Source organism: Mycteria americana, chromosome 2, assembly GCF_035582795.1.
Source record: "Mycteria americana isolate JAX WOST 10 ecotype Jacksonville Zoo and Gardens chromosome 2, USCA_MyAme_1.0, whole genome shotgun sequence".
In the NCBI taxonomy this organism is placed as follows: Eukaryota; Metazoa; Chordata; class Aves; order Ciconiiformes; family Ciconiidae; genus Mycteria; species Mycteria americana.
In genome coordinates, this window is record NC_134366.1 from 79207456 (window position 1) to 79231312 (window position 23857).

General features: G+C 37.3%; 1 protein-coding gene across 2 annotated transcripts in view; it reads left to right on the top strand.

The window, feature by feature from the left end:
• The window catches only part of SLC35B3 (solute carrier family 35 member B3), a 30439-nt gene extending 12431 nt beyond the window's left edge, over nucleotides 1-18008 (top strand). For both annotated transcript variants that reach the window (XM_075493868.1, XM_075493867.1), the window contains exons 6-10: nucleotides 2581-2678; nucleotides 5512-5604; nucleotides 6008-6119; nucleotides 10509-10578; nucleotides 11677-18008. In XM_075493868.1, coding sequence (XP_075349983.1) covers nucleotides 2581-2678; nucleotides 5512-5604; nucleotides 6008-6119; nucleotides 10509-10578; nucleotides 11677-11827 — 524 coding nt within the window. In that variant the 3' untranslated portion in view covers nucleotides 11828-18008. The remainder of the gene's footprint in view (nucleotides 1-2580; nucleotides 2679-5511; nucleotides 5605-6007; nucleotides 6120-10508; nucleotides 10579-11676) is intronic.
• The last annotated feature ends 5849 nt before the right edge of the window (nucleotides 18009-23857 follow it).

Consider the following 23857-nt stretch of genomic DNA (forward strand, 5'->3'; position numbering starts at 1 on the left):
GATGCAAATACTAAAAATGGAGCATGAGCAGACGTAAAATATTATCTGGATGAACAATTTTACAAGTTCTTTTTTTTTTTTTCTTTTTTTTTTCTTTTTTTTTTCCTGCTATTGAAATCTAATCTCAGTATTGCTGGGCCAAAAAAGGAATCTACACAGATTTTGTTTACACATGAAAGAGGTCAGCCAAGAAAACAGAAACTCTCTTCTGCCAGAACAGGTACATATTTGTAACTAAGGTAGAGGTATACTTTTCAAGATGAAGTTGGTGCTAAGAGCTCAAAGCATCTCCTAGCATTATCAAATTGGAGAGGTAGTGGTAGATATCCTAAACAGCTGTGAATAATAGATACAGGACTTCCAAAAGAGAAACTAGAAGAGAAGGGTGTGCAGAAGGAGACAGTCTTGAAACATTGGTGCTACAGGAACTTCCCCTGTTCTGGCATTACAGGTGTAAGTGGAAATTAACTATTTTCGGTGAAGACACAGTAAAAGTATCAATTGCATGAAAATTCCTCCACCCGTGACTGTTTGTACAGGTGCAGTTTAGTCTTTTGCAGACTGAAGTGTTTTGTCCTTAGCTTCACTGTTAAAATTATATTACTTGGTTAGTTACCTCTACTGTGTCTTCTAATCTTATGTATGGGAGACTTCTAAAATGTGGAGTATTAAAGAGGGCATAATGGGCAGGTAAACTCCAAACAACTCACTAGTCTAATACCTTTGTGTGGTGGGGATTGCAAGTGTGAGAATGTATTGTTGAGGAACTTCTGTAAATATCCAATAGCTTATAAATGTATAAGCAGTGTTAATATTTTAATTACTTCAAGCATCCCATTAACAGTGTAAAATACAATGTAATGTAGTGTTTCGATCAAGTCTGTTGGTGCAAGACCTCCAGGTTTAATTTCTTTCAGAATTAATTTAGGACCAGTTCTTCCAATCGTTTTTACTCATGGTCTTGTTCATGGTTTTGCTGCGGCTGCTTGGCAGGTGCAGCGCTATCACAATGAGTGGAACAATGCTTTTCTTCATACTCTAACTGTGCATGTATGTAATATTAACATGTGTCTCGTCCCTACATTTCTCCTTTCCATGCGCACTTGCACTTCAGATTCCAGGTAACCTTTTCATCTCAATCCAGTACTGAACCCATGTATTTGTCCAGTGATGTGCCTGGGCCATTAAGCACTGCTGGAACCAGCACGATAGAGAACACAGACGAAGACATACTCAATCACTTTACAGAAGTGATCTGCAACAAGGCTGGAGGTGTTATTATACCTTTGGACCAGAGCTGAATCCATGGAGTTCATATCTCTATACTGTGGTCTTTAGCATAACCAATATTATTCAGGTTATCATGTCATTTCCATTGACTTTTCCATACCTTTTCCAATGCCTGATAACTTTGAATAATGAAGAATTTTCTGTTGCTTCAGTTGCGTAATTCTAGCCTGGGAAAGGAAATGGTTCCCAAACTAAAAACGCTGGTTTGGAAGTTCCCATGTATCCAGAAGTTGGCCAAGGAGATGCCACCTTAAACTTCATTGGTCTTAAAAATCTTAAGTCTTTCAATTCTGAAAATCCTAGGAGCTGGGATTCTTTTTTCTGTCAGGAGCCTATACTCCGTTTGGTCCATCAGAATGCCTATTTTGAGACATCTGGTAGTAAGAACATAATAGTAAGAAAATATAACACTGGTTGTTTCTAGTCTTCCACTCCTCATTCTTCCCTGACATGTAAGAAGTTTTAAGGAACTAAGACTAGAGCAGACAGTAAATACGATGTTGATGACCGATATCTTCTGTAATGTTGTATAGTTAGGAAAAGTGGTATTTCAACCTGTGTGCATCATTAATTTCTAACTCTTGCAACATTAAATACAACAGTTGCTACAGTCATGAAAGAATCGAAGTTTGGAGGTTGGGAAATGAATTGTGACTGGCATGGATAAAGAGTTATTAATTTTTGTTATTGGAAAGCTGATTACATTATTGACTGTATAGTGACTTTGTTGTGAACAAATATGGTAACCTAAAACCATGGATTTTTTAACTGAACTGTAGTTTTTTAAAGTAATATTTCAACAATGAAAGATTTCCACTGTGAATCCTCTTGCATTTATTTTATCATTACATCTAACATTTCTATTTGTCTTTGTCAGGAAAAATAACCTAGGATTAACTACTCAAAAGAGTGTATTCTCTGGTTATTTATCTTCGTTAAAAATACCTCAATAAATGCAACTGACATTCTTTCAATCTTGTTACTACAAAAACTACAGCTAGCTTCTTTATAGCAATGTCCAGATGTTCCTATCAAGCTTAGAGACACACAGTGCTTGGGGCTTAACTGGTGGAGACAGTGGGGATGGACACTGCTTTATACTAGTATAATGAAATAGTTTTGCTGACATTTAGAATATGATATAGAGGGGGTTTTATTATTATTTTTCTGCTCCTGAGATTTTTAAATTTCTTCAGGATAAGTACAGAGTGGTTTTCGTCACTACTCTGCTTTGCTGATAAAAATTCTGAACAGGTTTTTGTTTGTTTGTTTGTTTTTTTCTTATATTAGGTGTGGTCCTAATATCCCTTGCCCTCTGCGCAGATGCAGTTATAGGAAATGTACAGGAAAAAGCTATGAAGTTGCACAATGGTTCTAATTCAGAAATGGTAAATACCAGATTTGCAATTTTAAAAGAACACCTTCTATCATAGACAAGGCATACAATGACAAAACATGAAACTTAATGTGCTTTTCTCTTGCATATGTAAAGGGCTCTAGGTGTACTATTCTTGGGGTTTTCTGTTTGTTTGGGGGCTTTTGGTGGCTTTTTGTTTGTTTGGTTTTTTAACCTTTCAGAGGTGCTGCTTTCTGTGTGCAACTTCAAATGTATATTGCAGCTACAAAACCACTTATTTCTAGCAACAATTTCTTTGTCTACCCTGCAGGCCTGAAATCAGCGGAGTGTTTTCTGTATGATCATGCACTTAATCTCTGAAAAATATATACTGTTCTTCTGGTATAAATAAGCATGTGTTACATGGAACAAATTGCTTTTCTTTGCTAAACTTCCAATTCTAGAGTGTGCTAACATTTGAGAGGCAGCCTTTTTTTAAGCTTTTGAAATCAGTAGAACTCTGACTTTCGGAATGGGTGAATATGTGTGTTCCTGATTCAGTGAAATACATGATTTTGAAAAAGTCTTGCTCAGGTTTTTTTATATACTTATTTAGAATGCAGATTATCTGTTTGTGTGGTCTGACTTTTTTTTTCTTTTTAGACAAAAGTTATGTTTGAATTTGGCGTCTTTTTCTCTAAAATTGAGTAAATACAAGAAAATATTTTATTATAACAGACGTTATTTGAATATGCCACAAGTAAAAAAATTATTGAAATCTAATTTGCATATTTGGCATGTATTTGACATTTAACTAGAAAATCTAGTTTCTCATTTATGAGAATAGTTTCATAAATGGAGAGAAAATTAGTTAGAAGGAAGCTTCATTTATGGCTGAAAGTGATTTAGGTTGGCTCAAGAAGTTTGAGCTGTAAGTTTCTGGTAAGTGGAAGAATATACCTGAAAAGTGTCACTGTATTCTGTTTTATTTTTGTACTTTTTCTTAGTATTCACTGTTGACTGCTGCCAGAGGCAGACATCTTAGCTAGATGGACTTCACCTGACCCAGTGCAGCCTTCTATGGCTGTAATCTCTGAAATCCAAAACAAAGTACAATCTGTAACTGTGTTCTTGCCCACTTTGCATCTTGCCAACAGTCACCTGACAATTGTTAAGTGCCTTACTTGTGATGCTCTTTTTATTTCCAGAACTTTACTTTTTATTCTGCTTTAGTCTGACAAATGTTGGTCTTCATATTGTATACCCGTACTACTTGTAGAGAATCAGTGTAGTGATTAAGGATATAAAGGTTTTGTTTGTTTGAGGCCTGGAGATTTACGCTACAAGATTTTGGTTGGAGAATTCAGTGCAGAAGTACAAGCAGAATTTCAGAAATAATTTTTCTAGACCTGAAACTGTGGGTGAAAATTTAAGGGGTCTTCTGAATCGGAGATCATGTTTAATGGACAGTGATCTGGAAATAAAATTGAATATTAAAGGAACCTGTCATCCACAGGATCTCTGTTTTGTTGCCGAATTTGGAATTTGCCCTGGATTAAGCAATTATGAAAAGAGAAAAGATGTCTTGTGGCTGAAATAGTAACTACTGTTCTGGAAAGTTACACCTAATTTTGCCTCCTGTGTGATTCTAAGGAAGTGACTTATATCACACTGCCTAACAAGGAACTAGCAATGTGGCACTCATTCCTAGTTGTGAAAAGTGAGGTCTTTGGGTAGTTTGGGAGAAAAGCTGGATGCAGAGGCAAAAGAAGAACTAGAGACTAAGTTTTGTGTGTATAAACACTGTAAAATAAGAGCTCTGAAGATCCGGTCATTGTTTTTTAAGAGGTTGAAAGCAGTTCTGTTCCTGAAATGTATATTCGTCCTCCTTTATTGTAGAGCAGTGATAAGTGTTCTGTTGTCTCATGGCATTGTTATCAATTGTTAATAGATTTATTTTTGCAAATAATTGAGATAGTATAACAAGAAAACAATTGATGAAACCTGTGTCAAATGAAGTAGACCTGTAATTGACACTGACTTTTGAAAGTGTAGTAAATCAACGTGTTCTAGGTGGTAATGTGTAGAATAGTTCTGTTCACTGTCTCCCTTTTTCACAAGAAAAGGCCACTAAATGTTGCCCAAACAGCTGAATGCCTCCCACTGCACGGGAGGATGTATGGATGGGCAGTTCCAGCTTCTGTTGTTGCCTCTACATGGGAAAAGACAGGATGGAGATTCTTTTGTCGCTTTTGTATGAAGCAATGAGTTAAACAAGGGTATAAACAAAATGAAGAGCTTACCTGTTTGCTGAGCCTGTTCTGATTACTGCACTAGGCCAGAGCAGGTCATATATGAAAATCTTGTATCTCATAACCATAATGCAGGTGTGCCATGTACGTAAACTGAAGTGACACAGATGAAACTTATGTGACACTTCTTCTGGCAGTTCATAGTGATTATGTGCTAACCTTTGCACATTTAAGGTAATATGCACCTTTACTGTGCAGGATAAGCAGCAGAAAATGAAATATGTTTAACATATTATTCAAACTATTTAATTATATAGTTGTGTGAAGTTTTATTTAGGCTGTGAAATCCTGAATTTGAAGGATTTACCACAGTCAACATTGACCTCAGGATATTATCAATTGACTAGCTTACAAAACTTATGTACTTGTGGGTAGTAAGAACGTCTCTAACACTTACTATTCACTTTTCACTGTACATCAGCTGTTATAGAAATCCTAGTAAAAATATCTTTGAACACTGCAAATTCAACTCTGAGAAGCTGAACATATTAATGAGCCAAACATTTGAAAACATTTAATTTTGTCCTTTTGTATAGTATCACGTGGTAATTATTTTCTCTTAAACTATTCTAGGTTTTGTATTCCTATTCAATAGGTTTTGTGTATATTTTATTTGGATTAACATGCACTAGTGGATTAAGCCCTGCAGTAACATTTTGCTCAAAGGTAGGTGTAAAGACTTCCTTTTTTCTATGAAAAACCTCATTGCAAAACATTGTTCTGTATGGTTTAGAAAAATCTCACCACTTCTCTGAAGTTATATTTTCATCACGTAAACTGGTTGACTTGTATAATTCATACATTAAGCAAGTTGTTACAGTCTTTGATGTATAAGATAGGGTAATTTTTTAAGAAACAAAATCACAGGACCAGACTTATGAGCTTATAATTTCATTATTATTTTTCCATTATTTAACTAAAATTAAATAAGGATCTTTGCATGAATGCATTGTTGAACAGCTTATTATTGCTCAAGCAATTGATTAAAGTCTGTAGTTTTATGTCATTTTGCAATACCTCAGGGTTTGTTTTACATTTTCCTAACAGGCTTTTTTTGTTGTTGTTGCAGCATCCAGTTCAGACTTATGGTTATGCATTCCTTTTCTCCCTGACTGGGTATTTTGGCATATCCTTTGTTCTAGCGTTGATTAAAATCTTTGGTGCCCTTCTGGCTGTAACAGGTATGAACAAATGATATCTTTACTGCTTTTGGTATAAAAACATGAAGTAATCCCATTCTATTATTTAGGACAGGGCTTTTGAGAATTGTTCTCACTCTGGCTTTTTTTCTGTTCTTTGTGCTGACTGATCATGGTTTGTGTAGCATGGATATTCTCTAGTAGTATGTGTTTGAGAGCTTCCTGGTTCTTTCTGTGCCACAGTTTCAGCTTTGAAGAACCTGCTAAGTAATCTTGTGCCTATAGCCTGTGCTGTGTGTTAATGCAGAAACAACGCTGTTCTAAACGGAGGAATTGCAATGGAAATGTATAGCAAGGTGTAAGGAAAAGGCAGGTGTTATTTGAAACATGGAAGGAAAAGTAAGGATGTTCCAGTAAGGCATAGTAGGCAGTGTCACAGTCTCTAAACACAGACTTCCAACAAATGGTATTGCTAGAAAACTATGAAGAACTCCCCTGAAGCTTCTGAATGTCTATCCACTCTTAGTGAAATGCTGCTGTAACAACGTTACGTGTACACTCCAGACTCAGTTCAGAGTAAACTCAAGCGGAACAAATTCTGACTTTTGTGATGGTCTCCTCAGTTGTTTTTATTAAACTGAAGGGAATAAAGGGTGTGTATTAGTTTTGGAAGTCAGGATTTGAACTAAACAAACTTCTGGTGGGCTGTGTAACAGCTGCTGGATTATCTCTAAACTGCAACTTGTGTATTCACAGGACAGGTACAAGTCTATTGTTAATGACACAAGCAGACTCTGTCTAGTCTTTCAGATCTTCTTCTAGACTTCTGATGTAATTGTCCCACAAAAATGGAAGCAGTCATGTTTTCTGTTAAATGCCTAGTACAGCATATGACTGTATCAACCATGTCAGAAGAAACAAATGTCAAGAACTCTGATCAGTAATATGTTGAAAAGATTTGGGCCACTCCCTGGTGTGTCTGCTAGCCACACGTGAACGTGGAACGTTATAAGTCCCTAAAGTATGTCAAAAGTTACTGGAATCCTCTCCAGGCTAAGAAAGTCACCAAATGCCATCTTGTCTGCTCCTGTGATAGTTCACGCAGAAATAAAAAGTTTCTGTGATGTGGTGTTCTCGCCTAATAATATAATAATTTCCTAGCAATAAATGCAAGTCAGACCTATCTGCACTGACATGCTCCAGGAATGTGATGGATTAGGAAAAGGAGGAGATGAAGCAAGAGGCAGTCACAACCATTATAGATTCTCAACCTTTATAGATATTCAGACTTGACTCTTATCCCATATGCAACTGGACATACTCTTCACATTGAGTAATCAGTCATCTGGGAAAATCATGTGGAGAGAGAGAAATCCTACTGGCTGAGATTGTCTGGCTCTCTATGAATGAGGAAGCCACTGAGCACAATGAGTCTCAGCACCACGCTGGCAAGTAACATCATCTGGTTATGCTTGGTCTTTACTAATGCATTGGCTGATGTGTGCCTTAGAAACAATGAAAAGTATTAAAACTAAACATACTCTGTGTGGAAGGACAACTGTATGGCTTCAGAGAAGGAAGCGTGTTCAGACCTTATTGATACTATGCCTGCCTGAGATCCTTAATGGAAGAACTAGTATAGAAAATGATTAAATCAAAGGAATCGCTGGTAAGACAGATGCAACAGAAATTGTGGCTCAGAAATTATTTGTACTAGTTCATCATGGCTTGCATCTCTATTTGTGAGGCCATGGCATATTTTAGTATGTGGCATTATCTGAGTGTGGCAAAGCTAGCTACAGCCAAATGACGTAACTGTATTACAAGTGAATGCTTTTAACTTGTATCATTATGGGTTTGTAAAACAGTCAACTGACTGAAGTGTTTAGGTATCAGAATGTCCTCAACTGTTGGAATAAGGGGAAATGACCCTGTTGTTGTTTCAACAGCAGTTAATTGTGATGTTAACATTTTTTTATGCATCTAACAACACTAAAGAAAAAGTCTGACACTTGATAATTTTTCAGCATCTTCCTGTGCACCTGTTTTCAGGCTGTCCTGAAAATTATTACTCTTTACTATATGCAACTGCTATAGAAATTAAAATTGTTTGTAGAAAATTACTGCTTCCAAACTTAAAATGTAACTTGAGTGTATTTTTCAAAAATCAGTCATTGCCTATCTAGCTTCTCCTATTATTTATGTAGTCATTACAGTCTGTCAAGAACAGTTACACCAGGCTCGTTCCTTCCTCAGGTTACCTTTTCTTAAAACTACAAACACAAGTAGTCACAAGGGCCTGGGGGGGGGAGGTATAGCAAGATGCCATGGAGCTACTTTCCTCTCTACCCCTAAAAGCTGGTTTCTGTCAGGTGATGCTCTACTTCATTTGCAGTATTGGAGAGGAGAAAATAGGCAGTTGTTTTCTGACATGAGGATTGCATGCTCTGTTCTCCTATTAATTGTTGTTTCTGCAGCACTCCTGTTTCATGTTTCTTTTTAAAAAAGTTCAGTACATCTCCTGACTGGAAACTGGCCCAGATGAGAGGGTTGGTTCATGTATTAAAATAGGTCTTTAAAAAAAAATAAATAAGTCTTACTGTGCTAAAAAACATTTAAAAGTGCTGTGGAATAGCAAACCTTTCCCAGGTTTTCTTATGCCTGACCTTGACAATCCTAACACTTGAGCCCTTTCTGTCTTGCCTGTAGCAATGCGAAAATGTTTATTGTGCCTTGGAAGAACACCACATTCATTACTGTCCCTCCCACCCCCCATCCACGCTCCCCCTTCTTGGGGGGGAGTGGGGTGAAAGAGTTTAATGAAAATTGTATTTCTATTAGCAGAATGAGAAATTATCAGACTTAATTGGGAAAAAGAAGAAAAGGCACTTAATTTAGAAGGAAATGGTTACATAAATATTTTAATTAATAACTGATTTGAAAGAACAGAAATAATCGTAATTAGAAAAACTGAAGTAATGTAACCATTTTTTAAATTATTCATCTGTAAACTGTTTTCTAATTAAAACTCAATTTTCTTTTTCATTCTCCTTTAATTTTTCATGTAATAGAAAATGATTTTATTTGATGCGCATAAATTTCTTAAAATGTAAAGAAAATTGTTATAAAAATTTGAGATTGGGGCAGATAAAGCCATGGTGAAGGCTGTTTCTTCCACTACAAAACATGCTTTTAAGTAAATATTTGTCTGTGGGGGAGGGTTTGGGAGAATGAAACTTGCTTTATTAGCCATAACGGCATGAAAATACATCTGTAGTCATTGGTTCCTTTTGTCAGTATGTTACACTAAGACTAATGCGGATGTAGTTATACAAGTAAGGCTTTCCAGTACGGTATAGTAAAAGTACTTCATGGTAAGCAAAATATTTTCTGTTAATAAAAAACCTTGTTTTCTTCTGGTTCAGACAATTGTACTGGAGTATTTCTTAAGTGAGAAGCCTGCACTATCATATAACACCTTCTTAGGGCCTTAACATCCATAGCTAAACTTAGACACCTGGCTGCATTGTTACTTTTTTTAAAAAAAAAAACATTTTCTATAACTTTCACACATTTATTGGTTTTGTTTCAGTAATAAACTATAAAGGTTTCCCAGTACATAATTTGCTAGCAACACTGTATTCCTGTTCATAGCAGATAGCATTGAAATTGTTCAAATAATTGTTGGAGCTGTAGTTAATTTGAGAGTAACCCGAACAGCTAGTTTACTTCCGTTTTGGTAACAGGATTGTGTTCTCAACTCTTCTTACTACCTTGATTCTTTCTAGTGATAAGGTCACATGTAGAAGAAGATCTCTTAATGTTTTTGATGAAAACTTCCTAATGCGTAATCGTTGAAGGCAGATATCCTTGGTCTTTTAGGTTTCTAACCAAAATTGTATTTCTCTGCACTGTTAGGTAAATTTTCAGTAACTTCAAAAGAATGACAGGATACTGATCCCATTCCACTTAAAAATAAAGCCCAAAACACCCCTGAAGTGAAGTTCCACCACATGAGGTGGAAATGGCAAGAGATTTGGTGTATCCAAATAGTGATACTACTTTTTTCTGCTTTAACAGATTAGTTTATACCATCACTTACAAGGATTGTTTGTTGCTTTCAGATATTGTGAATTGATTAGCGTGAAGTTATTAAATAGCAAGTCTTGTTCTGGAAGTTTCTCTGCTGCAGGTACTGTGACTGGAGCTGATACTACTGATTCAATGTACTTATTTCAAATAGCATATGGTTCTAGTGCTATTTTGCAGTGGACTGGTGCATCTGCAGTCTGTGTTTGCACCAAGGATGATCGTCATTTTAGCCAGACACTTAATTATGTAATGAGGTTATTTACTAATATTGAAGACTATATTATGTTCTTTTGCTGTAACTGAATTCTGAAAGAAGTAAATCTTTGTTTTCCTCTGCAGTAACAACAGGAAGAAAAGCAATGACCATTGTGCTTTCTTTTTTGTTCTTTGCAAAGCCATTCACATTCCAGTAAGTATTTATAGTTTTAAATGTTTTTTATATATTTTGTAAAAAACTACATTCTTCATCATGGAAATATAACAACAGTAATTAATCATATTCAGACTTTAATTCTACAAATGTTGGCCATCTGCTGTAAATATTGACTGGCTTGTTGATGCTAATCATGGTAGAGAAATTTTTTCTAAAGGTCTGGAAGACAAGCTAGTCCATGTGTTGGCATTTTTTTGTTGTTTTTTTAAGAAAAATCTTACATAATATCTAGTGCTTATGATACTTAATAAATTGTTTGTGTACTTTCTCTGTGGAGGAAGATTTGGCTAAAGGAAGGCATTTTCTCCATTACAGTATTGTTTCCCCTTTTATGAGCTCAGGTTTGAGTTCTTAGCTAGCCCTTTTAAATAACTGCAAGCTTCTATTATCTTGATATATGAAATTGCAAGATTTTTGAGCTTGGGTTTCTTCCCTTTTTTTAATTTCAGGGAAGAGCTTACATTGAAAAATGCAGCTAAGTTGCTGCATTGATCCTAATTGCTTCTGGTTTGAAACAAAATAGTATTCAATTTTATTGCTATGTATAAATTTATTTGAGATTTAAGAACAAAGCTTACAGCCAAATGCCCAAATGGAATTTACTCCAGCTAAAAATCTTGAGGCTTAAAATAATGGAGAGCTGAACAAAAATGTGCTTACATTGAGAAGTGTGGATATAAGGCACTGAGTGAGAACACATTTTGGACCAGTAATAGAGAGTATAGCTCTCATAACTGTAGGAAGGAAAAACATACTAGAAGTCCTCAGGACTACTTTATTCATGTGAGAAAGAACAGCTACTGTTTAGTTATTATTTAACTATAAATGCACCTTAATAAGCTCTCCAGCCAGGACGGGAAAGGGAAGGGTGGAAGGATAGTAATAATAAAGATTCAAGCAAATTCTTTCTCGGAGTCCATTAAGGAAAAAAAAAAAAAACCAAAACACAAATTAAACTCCTCTCCTTAATGTAGGGGCTTTATTTTTATTTAATCCACAAATACTGCTATGTAATCACTACGGATAAAGTGCTAATGGTAATTTTTTTTCCCCCCTCCTCTCCCTCCCCTTTAGGTACGTGTGGTCAGGCTTACTGGTTGTCCTTGGTATATTTCTTAATGTTTACAGTAAGAATATGGATAAAATCAAACTGCCTTCACTGCATGGTCTTTGGAAAAAAAGTGTGGAAGAAAGAAAAACAAGGACGTTGTCACAAACTGTATAGACAGTGGTTTATGCCTTGTCTAGACTATGACTTACTATTATTATTTTATTGGAACAGTCTTCAACTGATTCACTTTCCAAAGGGAACATTATTAAAACCAAAGGAGATGAAGGCATATTGTCTGCAGATTGCTAGAAATGCACATTTTTGTGAGCCCTTTCTTCAGAGCACTTGAATTCATCGCAAAAGGTGTTGTAGGCCATTGTCAGATGGCATTATCAGGCAATGAAGGACAGCAGCTCCTGGCAGACTGCTAAGAAGCTGAACTCCAAGTGGGACACAGTAGAAGACTAATTTGGGCATTGTAATAATGTTGGCCATGTGGCTGATTTGAGATTAGTGGTTCTTTGTCTTTGTTAATTGTCTAGGCGGGGTAATTTAAATGTAGTACTCTATTAACATTTAATGGAACCTAATCAGCAACTGGTTGACCAAATAGCAATTTTAAAGGTGGAAGGTTTAGAATATGGTATGTTGTCACTCTTTTTCATTTTAAATAAAAATGTTGGGTTTTTTAAAGTTATTGATTAGATCATCACAGAACTTGCTATTTATTGTAATATTTGAAATTGTTATGGAAATCTTACGGTGTTACTCTTTGGTTATTGCTTTGCAAGTAACAAAAATGAGGTAGAGTTTGTGCAGTCAACACCCATGCTTTTGTAAGGGGGGAATGGGCTTTTAGGCTTGAACAGAGTGAGAACACAGAATGAAAATGTCGTGATTGAAACAGTGGCGTAAGAAGCTGTTATTTGCTTATTCTGTGGTGAAATACAAAATTTTTAGTCACCTGTGGCCCTCCATATCATCATGGTGTAAAGAGACGTGGAAGTCCTCTAAATTAGTATCATCAAATCAAAACTCTTCATTTTCAATATTGGAGTAAAGAATAACAGCATCTGCTAATGTATTTGGAATATGTATTGTGTCAGTCTTTGTGTAGTCCTGTGATGAACTTAAGAGGATTAGGGTACAGATGACAATTTTCTTTATTTAATGACAGGAGGAGACAATGTGCTACCACTCTGTCTTTTTCATCATGAATTTAGGAAGACTAAGTCCATTTATCTCTCTTATTTTCATATTCAACTCGCTTTTGAATCGCTTGCCGTCTCTTTCATTTTATATATTTAACAATAGCACTTTAAAAATACTAATCACCTTACCAGTTTATTGTTCTCATGTCGTCATGATGTTGTTGTGTCCCTTAGGTGCATCTTGGTGTCTGTTCTTTCAACTTAGACAAAAGTAAATTGGGTAATAGAATTGTATAGTCAGGAAGAACGTACAAAGAATTGAAATATCTCACAGGATTGCCTTCGTCCAAAAATACTGGTTTATGAAAGTATTCAAAATGTGCAAAATGGGGTTTCAGACAATTAGGAAGACTTGCTGTTCCAAGGAGCTTGTAATCAAAGCACAGACACAAAATGTGCCTTAAATTTTGCTTACTGAGTTGGTAGCTAGCATGTGCCCTATTAAGTATGTTATAAAATAGAACATGGAATAACATAACCATCTTAGCACGATGGGACAAATAGGTGGAGTGGAGAGCTGCACTAATGTAACTGCACTGTTTCCAGCACTCAAGCTACTCTGGTGTGTCAGCAAAGCCTTTCAACCCATGTACACCCAGTGTTGCCAAGTTATGAGAATTTATTGTGTGTGACAATTTTGTTTTTTAAATTCCCAGCTGCTGCATTATTGATTGTGTCCTGGATAAGGTAGAGAGGTGTGAATTTGACAAACAGATACACCTTGAAAGAGAAAGATGGACTGCCATGGCTGTCCATTTTCATGTTGTAGCCAAAGTTTTATGATAAGATATGAAAAAGGGTTACCATTTCAAATTTGATGCAAAAGTGCATTTGGCCAAGTCAAGATTGGATTGATACACATTTCTTTCCCCGTAATATTTATCAACTCTTATATTCCCTTGCATTCTTTTCACTAAATGAAGTTGCTCTTTCCAGTGAGGTTATGTTATCCATCAAGCTTAAAAGAGGGACAGTTTTTGAACCATTGAAAAGAAAGTAATTACGGAACACTTACTGCTCTGTTTGTTGGCTTGGTGGAATTTGGTAATTAGCATTTGAGCATTTTGACAATTTTTCAGTCTCAGTTTTGCCATCTGTGAACTCTGTCTGTTACTAAACATTATTGAACTTCAGGAAACCAAATTATGTGAAAGCTACCATACATGCAGAAAGTCATAGTAAATATAATTTGTTTGGCATCTGCTTTATGTAAATAGATTAGAAGTCACTCCCAAAGTTTCTGACTAGAATTCAGATGGAGTATGTAGGTTGCTGAACTGTTTATATAACCCAGTTTTGTCTCTTTTCTCTCTTTGGAGAGCGTAGTGTTCACAATAATTTACCTCTTAATTTATTCTCTGTTGTATACAAGACTGAGTTAATGGAGCACACGTTAGGGGAAGTTTTGATTTTTTTTTTTTAATTAATTTTCTTTTTCTTAACTATAGAAATGTATGTTTTGTTTTACAGGTGTACTTTAAAAAGTATTTTTATAGAAAAATGAATATTGTAGGTTTAGTGTCAATAGCATAAATTTAAGAGTCAGGTTTTTATTTTCATAGGTGTGAGTCTAGTACTTGCTAATCAACAATATGTAAGCATGTTAATGAAAATGCACACACAAGTGAGAGTAGTTCATAATTTGCCACCTGTCACGGTCTGTGCAGTTTCATGCTTTCATTGAGACGTTAAGAAAACCTTCAATGCAGTGAATTGCTGTTTGGGGGGGGGGGTTGTTGGTTTTTTTTTTTAATAAGCCTTATAGCGCATGCAAGTAAGAGAACCTTACAAACCTCCAAGTGTTCTTATTACAGAATTTTGTTTTAGGATCTTCTGTACTGTATATGTGTGTGGGGTTTGTGTTGTCTATGAATTATGAATAAGGGCTTGTCCACAAAGTAACTGTAAATTCTTTATTTTTCATGTAAGAGCACTTATATTAGGGTGTTGATTAACCCTTCCTCATGTTGCTATGTAGGCTGATCATAATAACTTTTGCATTTTATATTCCCTGGCTCCTGGCCTCTTTATAGTAAGCATTATGAAACTACAGAAAAAAACATTGATTCTGTCACCATAAAATTTATTATCTAAATATAATGTGAATTAGTTGCTTCTTATTCTTATGCTACACAGCCTTCTCCTCTATACAGAAAAACTGTGATATAAGAGTTTGTTATAATGGAATTGAAGTTCACACTAAAATTTAAGGCTGCCCATGGTCTCCATTGATGTCAGCAATCTACCTCTGTGACACCCTCTACTTCTGCCTCCTTTGGAGGGCTGAGGGAGCTCTCTTTTCCTAAATTAGTATGCATTTGCAGTTGCTTTCACATTACAATTTTGCATTTATTGGGCACACTTGAATACCGAAGTAATTGACTGTGCAGTGGATTTCTTCAGTATTTTAGTACATCAGTATCATCAAACTGCTGATTATTCAGATACCTATATGTGAATGCAAGTGTGGAAGAACTAATGCTCTGACACCCCCCCCAAACCTACAGTGTTTCCTGATACTGCATTAAACTTCTTTTCTTAACCTTGTTTTACCACTCATGTGCTTTGAATTTACCAAACATTTTAAGCTGAACTTAAGCATACGTCATTCTTATTTGTCTTCCTTACTTCTTTACTTCTCTTTCTTACTTTTGGATGCTAACTCCCTTTCTAATACGCTCTGTTGATGCACAAATGGATTGTTTCAAGTTTCCATTCCTGCATTTAAGGGCTCATATCATACTATTACAGATTGGTCACATTCCGTATTTTCTGCTTCATATCAGTTATGACTGTCTGGATGATTCTTTTAAGTCCTTTTTTTCTCCATGAAAAAATCTTTCCTTTTATACTTTCTGTTATTTTTGGAAAGGTCTTGATAAGTACATGTATGAGTTAACTCCTTGACCTCATTCTATCTTCCAAGAAAATCTCTCTTCTCCCTTGCTTGCCTTTGAGAACTAAAGGAAGAGGAAATAAATTATTACAAGTGCTCTTTTTTCTTTAGTAAGTGCCTTCCTTACTAACCTGGTTTGTCTTAATTGTTTCTTTTCTTTTCTGCCTCCCGTGCTCCCAGGCACAAGCAAGCCCTTCTCTTATGTTTGACCACTGCTTGTTCAGTCATGGAAACTTTTTGAGTTGTTTACTGTTCTGGAAAGATGTATAGAATTGCATGAATACTCTGGAGGGCAGGAAATAATAAGTAAACTTCACAAGTTAAGGAAGTAATTAAATGGATTCATACTTTTTTTCTAGAGGGATTTTATATATGGTTTAGGTAATAGCTCAGAATTTGTTAGTGGAAGGGGTTTTTTCCTTTTACATTTTACCTGTTTAAAAATCTTTATATTAATTTTAATATTTAATATTAAACTCCTGACTATTCAGGCAGTTTATAGACATTAATTTTAGTCTTGCCTATGAGGCAGAAAAATCCTATCTCCATTTCGCTGATGAAGCAGAGATGGTAACTTGCCCAAAGTTGCCTTAGTCTGTGGTGAGCAGGGAATAGATATTAATACCCTCAGTTATTCTATGCCCCAAGTCCAGCAGAGCCCTTCTGTACCTGAAATAAAACAGTACCATTGTAAGCTCAGTTTTCTTTTACCCTGGTATTAGACATTTTAAATTGTTTCTGTTCTGTGTTCTACACTAGCATAATTTAAAGTGAAATTAAGGCAGCCATAGAATAGGCTTCCTGCATTTTGTTTGAAGCTTTGCACTGTGTGCATTGTTATTGTCTTGTTGATTTATTCTGTTTTCTGTGAACACTGCTATGGAAACAAGCCAGGTAGAGTAACAGTCGTAGGAGAAGCATAATACCCTCCACTTTGAGGTGACTGGTCTGAATTTAGTACACCTTGCTACTGGTCAAAAGCTGCTGCCGTTGGAAGACTCCGAGGAATTGTCATAATGTGAGGAATTGAGTATAATGATGTCATGCCCAATCTGTATCTTTTTGCCATTCACTTGCAGAGAAGCTAAGACAGTAATGCAATAAAGAACATTCATGCACAAATACTCAGCTTAGAATATAATGCTGACTTAACGCTTCTTTTCTATACCTGGACAATTTTTGCTGTTTTGCTGTTTTTTCTTGAGGTGTGATAGTAATGTATTACTTCTCTACACTTTTGGATATTTAAATATTTTTTTTCTTTGTTAGATTTCTCAGTTTTATGCTTCCTCTTCTCTTGTTTTTTTATTTTGAGTGTAAAGTTTTACCTTGTAATTTTCATTACACCTGTAATACTGTGTCCAGCTCTGGGCTCCCCAGGACAAGAGAGATACGGGGCTACAGGAGAGAGTCCAGCAAAGGGACACAAAGATGGTGAAGGGACTGGAGCATCCCTCCTATGAAGAAAGGCTGAGAGAGCCAGCACTGTTCAGCCTGGAGAAGAGGAGGCTCAGGGGAATCTCATCAATGTGTATAAATAGCTGAAGGGAGGGCGCAAAGAGGATGGAGCCAGGCCCTTTTTTCAGCAGTGCCCAGTGACAGGACCAGAGGCGACAGTACAAACTGAAACACAGGAGGTTCCCTCTGAACATCAGGAAACACTTTTTCACTGTGAGGGTGACCAAGCACTGGCACAGGTTGTCCAGAGAGGTTGTGGAGTCTCCATCCTTGGAGATACCCAAAAGCCATCTGGACACAGTCCTGGGCAACTGTCTGTAGGTGGCCCTGCTTGAGCAGGGGCGGGCTGGACCAGGTGACTTCCAGAGGTCCCTTCTCACCTCAACCATTCTGTGATCATAAATCTGATCTTTGTCCAGATTCTAATACTTCCACTTTTTCTCCTGTTTTCAAAGCATTAATAAACATATTTAAAACAAGTATCTCTGGGTTGGCTACGGTAACTTTGTTGAAGCTGAAGAAACCATGCTGACAATGCCCGATGATGTGATTCTAGCTGAATAGTGAGTAGCTTCAGAGCACAAGCCCCTTGAGACAGAGACCTTCATTTGGTAACTGCTGCTCAACGCAAAATGAGAGTATGTGGATCTCTTAGAGCAAATGCCAGAAACTGGTAGATGAAATTGATGTTGTCAACACAGAACTATTTGAATGTACTTATTAAGGAGTTCAAAGTTGCTTTTGATTTTGTGCATTTAGCTCTTCCATGCTATTGAGTGTTGGTACAGCATCTGATGTACCAACACTCAATGCACCAGGGGAGGTTTAGACTGGATATTAGGAAATTCACCAGGGGAGGTTTAGACTGGATATTAGGAAATTTTTCTTCACTGAAAGGGTTGTCAAGCATTGGAACAGGCTGCCCAGGGAAGTGGTTGAGTCGCCATCCCTGGAGGTATTTAAAAGACGTTTGGATGAGGTGCTTAGGGACATGGTGTAGTGGTGGTCTTGGTAGTGTCAGGTTTACGGTTGGACTCAATGATCTTAAAGGTCTTTTCCAACCTATACGATTCTGTGATCTTCAGATGGCTGTTAGAAGTGTTGCTACACCTCTTGCTGCCTTTTATTTGTCAGCATTTTGCATGACCATGGTCAGCTGTGGTAGATGCCATCATACTTGTTCAAAACCCAGGTATAAATACAGTTCTGTAGTATCAGGTATTTACACAAGCATATCTATACAGAAACCTCTATCGTATAGCAGTCCTAGTTCCATATAAAACCCAAGCAACATTGCTATGTCAGGTTGCACACTTGAACTGCAACAGCACTGGAACACACACACGCACAATAAATGCCTTTGTTAACCATTGTACAATCTCTCTGTCACATGGTAATCTGCTGTTTCACCTGTAACTGCAGCAGTAAAGGGAAAATTGATCAAATAAACGTCCCCTGGGCTTCTGTTAGTAGGGTACCTCTGAATACAGTGTTGTAAGTTTGGCTTTTGCTGCAAACTGGCTCCTGGAACAGACTTGGTGACAATGTGTTCTGGGTGAAATACCCAGTCAGGCATGGGAGAGGTCTGCAAGATAGCAGGCTTTGGATATGTGCCCAGTCTGGTTGATTCTATGCTGCCAGCATGTCTGCTTTGCTCTCTGTTAAGACAGCAAGTCTATCTGTCCTCAGCTTACTGAATTTTCTAGGTAGCACTGGCAGTAAACTGCATTTACCAAGCAAAGTTGTACACACAGTTTAAGAAGAGTGCTTGTGCTTACTGTGAAGTCTACGTCTTGAGGAAATGTAGGCATCCCAGAAGTCTCTAGCATTCGTAAGAAGATGGAAGGTGGTTTTTTAGATCATGGTGGACTAGGCTGAGCTCTCCTTGTTCTCCCGAGGAAGGACAAGCACAGCGCTATTGTACGAGAAAGGTTATAGTTTCAGTTATAGTCTGGGAAGCAATTGCCGAGTGGTTCAGTAGGCCGCAAATCCCAAAATCATCTTTGAGAATTTAGACACATTCATAGGATCCATTTACTGGTACCGTTTGTAGAAGAACGAATCTTTCCTGGCAAGCTACAGTTCCTATTTCTTCACTTCTGCCTCATTCGAAGTTCCTGAACTCCTTTCTGTTTCCACAGCACTACAGTAACTATTGGCACTCAGTGCTAACATACATATGGTATAATAAAACTTCTGAAGAGAATAGTCTTTTTCACACTATTGTCCACAACTGGGGAACAGGAATGACGCAGCAGTGGCATCTCGGTGACAAAGCATTGAGAAAGCTCCGCAGCCCTGTCTCGCATGGAACGTGATATTGTTGGCTGCATACCGCAGAGGTGCTTTGTCATTGCGTGCTTCTCCGTGACTTCAAAAACTGCAAGTCCTCGTGGTAGTTCCGTTGCATGAGAACTATCACAGTGTTTTGCAGGACTACACATTATAGTAAAGAGCCCTCAGCACACAAAATTAAGGGCACTACAGGCTATGCTTAGGAAGTGGATTACGTTATAGGCTATCTATAGAAAGTAGAGGCACTGAAATTTGCAGATAGGTTCGAATAACTCGCCTGTCTCAGCCTTAATTTGAATGACCAGGTCCAGCTAAATAGTTGTCCCTCATGAGCAAAACGGTGATAGCAATAGTACTTGGAAGTGCCCCATCTTGACTTTCAGAATGACCTGTAGCTTAAAAGTTAGAAGTACCCCTCCGGAAGAGAGCTGAGGGGGAGACGTGGCTCTGAGTGCTGTGGCTGAGGAGAGAAAAGCCACATCATCCAATGATGATCAGTGCTGTTTAAAGATAGAAGTGGCTTCTCTGCTCACTGTGTCTTTAAATGTAGCCTGCTATATTAATACTCTCATGCCTAATCCAGTAAATCTGCTTATGCTTACGAACGGGTAAAGGTATACCTATTTATTCTGAACTTGATGGGTGTTTCAGTTTGAGATAGACGTTGCAGCCACAGGATTTGGACAATCATGGACATGTCCACAAAGAGGATTTGGGGCCCCTGAAAGGCTTTAATGCATAAAGCAGAGTTCGTATAGGCTTCAGGCAGCAACTAAGCAGAATTTAAGCTCTTTAGGCTTTAACATGCCTTTAATCTTTTGTTGCTCTAGCCTAAAGTTAGGATTATTTATTTTGTGTACTATCCAAATTTTGGTACTGGAAAATCATTTTAGTGAGAAATACACTAAAAATTGCCCTTAATAAGCAGTTCAGGTTAACAGCTGGTAGTATTCTATCCCTGGTTTACACCATCCTGTGCAGCGCAGCTAATAGTAAAATCTGGATGCGAGTGCTTGGCCTCTACAAAAGAAGACTGTGTTCTTGCTCTTAGGTAATATCACCATCCTCGGTTTTAACAAAAGAAAACGAGTTCTACATAACTACATAGGTAAGAACTGATTTAAAAGTAGCTAATCCTTACTATGAGTCACACCTGATTTCCCTGGACTCCTTATCCTTAATAAATGAGTCATGCCTGACTGTACAAGCTTGGTTTGCAAACTCCATCTTTCCTGGGATTAAAGCAGCCTGAGATTAAGCAGTCATGCTTGCATGCTTGCCAGGGATGAGACCAGTTATTGCCTAAAGCTTTTGGATCCCCAGGCACATAGGTAAAGGCAGCTTGAATTGACCATCTTAGACTGGGTAAATTTTGCATTGCAGGACAGCTTCAAGATAATCTATTTTTCTCAGGTAAAAGCTCATTTTTTTCCAAGAAGTTGAAGCATAGACTGTGTACAAATGATACATGTTTGGCTTCTAAATAGAAATGTCACTACTTGGGAAAGCTAGCTTTTTTCCTACTGAGAGCGAAATTTGTATGGAGAACGGGTGTAGCTGTGTATCAGAAAGTTGCAATGTGGTATCTTTTACCAGATTATATTTCTGCACTGTGCACTGTGGTAGGATGAGGAAAGAACATCAATAAAGGAAAGAAACGAAAATCAAGATGCATTGGACAGCAATAGCATTAATTCTCGGCTATCCTATTTTTCCATTACATAATGTTGGCGGGAACAGATACAAAGCAGGTTTCAGTAATCAGACTAAGAATCAGGACAGGGATTTTTCAAAGCAATCAAAGACAATTGAAATCCTGTTGAGCCTTAACTGCTTTACTGTTCTGAAAATACCAAATTCAGTCACCACAGAAGAGCACTAGACTGCCCTCTCTGTGCCACGCTTCCCTTGCTGTCTGTGGAGATCCACTGTGAAGACAGATTCATCTTAAATGTATACCTTGATTGACGGGCAAAGACATTCTTTTTAGGTATGCTGAAACTTCATGGTCAGAAATAGGATGGCTCCTGTCAGTCATCTTCATTGCAGGTCCTTCAAAGCTGCGAATAGCTGTGCCAAACTGGAAATGAGTGAACCACATTTGGTAGATATGCAGGTGCCTGAAGGGAGCTGTATATGATTTAGTGTGCGATTTCTTCAATCTGCTAGGCTTCTTCTGCCAGAGCTATGACTATTGGATCAATTTAACTGTTCTCTTGCTGGTAATGACTTACAGTGTTAAAATGTGTATTTTTGAAAGTGCGGATGCTTGTGTTTTGCACAGTTGGGGGGGTTCGGGTTGATTTTTTTTTTTTTTTTTTTTGTATTTGTCCTAATTAATATTCTGTGGCGCAGGGGATTCTTTGTAAGTAATTTTCAATATTGACCTTTTATCCTCTCTGGTTAGTTTATTTATTGAGACTCAGAGTAAGAGCTGTCTGCATCTCTTCTTCCCTGTGTTAATTTCTATTGTTGTAATCTCTCTTCAGCAGAATTGGTAACCTGTGTTATTTTCTCAGCCTCATGTAGTAAATAATGGTACATGTCTGAAGCTTATCACAACAGCAAATAAGATGGTGCGTAACGCATCATCCTCTCCAAATTGCCACAGCAGGGAGGGCTGGCAGTACATCCATTACCTCTGTTATTTCTTGCAAAAAGCTTAGTTTTTCTGCCCGTGGATGTTGCAGGGCAGCAACAGAAAGAGCTAAGGTAGCTACATGAGGACATGGGCCTTCGGGAGAACGGTGTTCCGTTTAGTCAGAGGAGCAACCCACGCTGGATTGCTTACGGTTTTATCTCCGTGTTTTCTCCTCTGCCTCACCCTTTTCGATTTTTCATTCCTGTAGTCTAACTAGAGAATACCAGTTAAAAACCTGGCATCCTAGTTACTAGTTTTATACTATGCAAGTAATTTTTCTATCATTTTGCATTCCTTTCACCATGACAACTGCAGCCTTATTGAGTGTTCATCAGCTTATTGTTTTGTTATCCTTTTGAGCCAAGGGTATATGTACTACTTCTTTATGCAAAGAAGATCTTGAATTATTGAAAAAAATAAGGACCACGTCCCCAAAAATATGTAAACATTTTTCTCCTTTAAATGTATGATAGACACCTAAGAGTTTGTGTCCATGAATTTCTGTGATGTGAGACTTGGAAAGCTGCCACACAGTAAATTCAGGAGAAACTGCCCATGCGCGCACACTTCTCACTGAAAAAACATAAATTATCTCATATGTATTGAGCACATAGGTTGTTCCTGTGGAATAGCTGACAGTATAAGATCACATTCTTCCCTATCTTGCAGTAACTTTCATGTGTCTGTGTTCTGAGCTCCGTTACATTTGGAAGAAGCTGGAGTAAATCTGGGACTGAGCAGAGAGATGCAGCCGTACTTCTTTAAATACATGTGTAGCCTTATAACCTCAGAACTCTCTTTACAAGAAAAGATGGAGAAAAATCATAGCAAAGTCCCATTGCTTGTAGAGTTGTTTAATATCCAGCTATCAAAACACCAGTACCAGTAGCCTGTGAGTTGCACACTGCTGTAGGGGTGAACATATCCTCTCTCTGCTAAACCAGTTAATATTAAACGTGAATTTATACTTGTTATATTGCCCTACTGATAAATAAAACCAGTACATTTTTCTAACAGGTGTAATTTCATCTCGGTTAATGTGTGAGCTACATCCTGACTCTGTTAACTCTCAATGAATGTGTGTAGTCAATTGATGATTTGTTTTGACTGTGTGGAATAACTGACACTTATGACTTTAACTTAATTTAGTCTCTTTGCCTCTGGAATGCTGGTATCCAAAAGCAAACCAAGTGATTTACTTGGATTTGTTACTCAGAAGTCTGTGGCTGACACTACTGCAGATTATTTTTTAAACAATGGATTAATAAAGTTCTGTTCAGTCATGACTCCCTGTTTCTCTACAGTTGTCTATAAAAATCTCTATTGTTAGTTTGCAAGAAGTGCAATAACTACAAATTCGTACAAATTCTATTGAATGTAGTGCATTGCACAATGTGCCATAAAGCCTGTTGACACATACGAGCAGCATGGACTGCAGATCTATTGTTAGTTCACTGCAAGAAGACTGTAACTGCTACTTACGTTTCAGAGAACAGAAACCTCAGAATAACAGAATCTCGTATCTTTGGAATTTCTTGTTGAAACAGTGGAGTTAGTGCTTCTGTTCTGCCAAAAAAGAACATCTTTCCTGAAGAAAAAGAAAGTATTTGACACCTTTCCTTGTAAATGAAGGACAGGGCGCTACTATGAGCTCATATGTTTAATATGCATGAAATTAGGGTTTTATGCAGAATAACTAACAA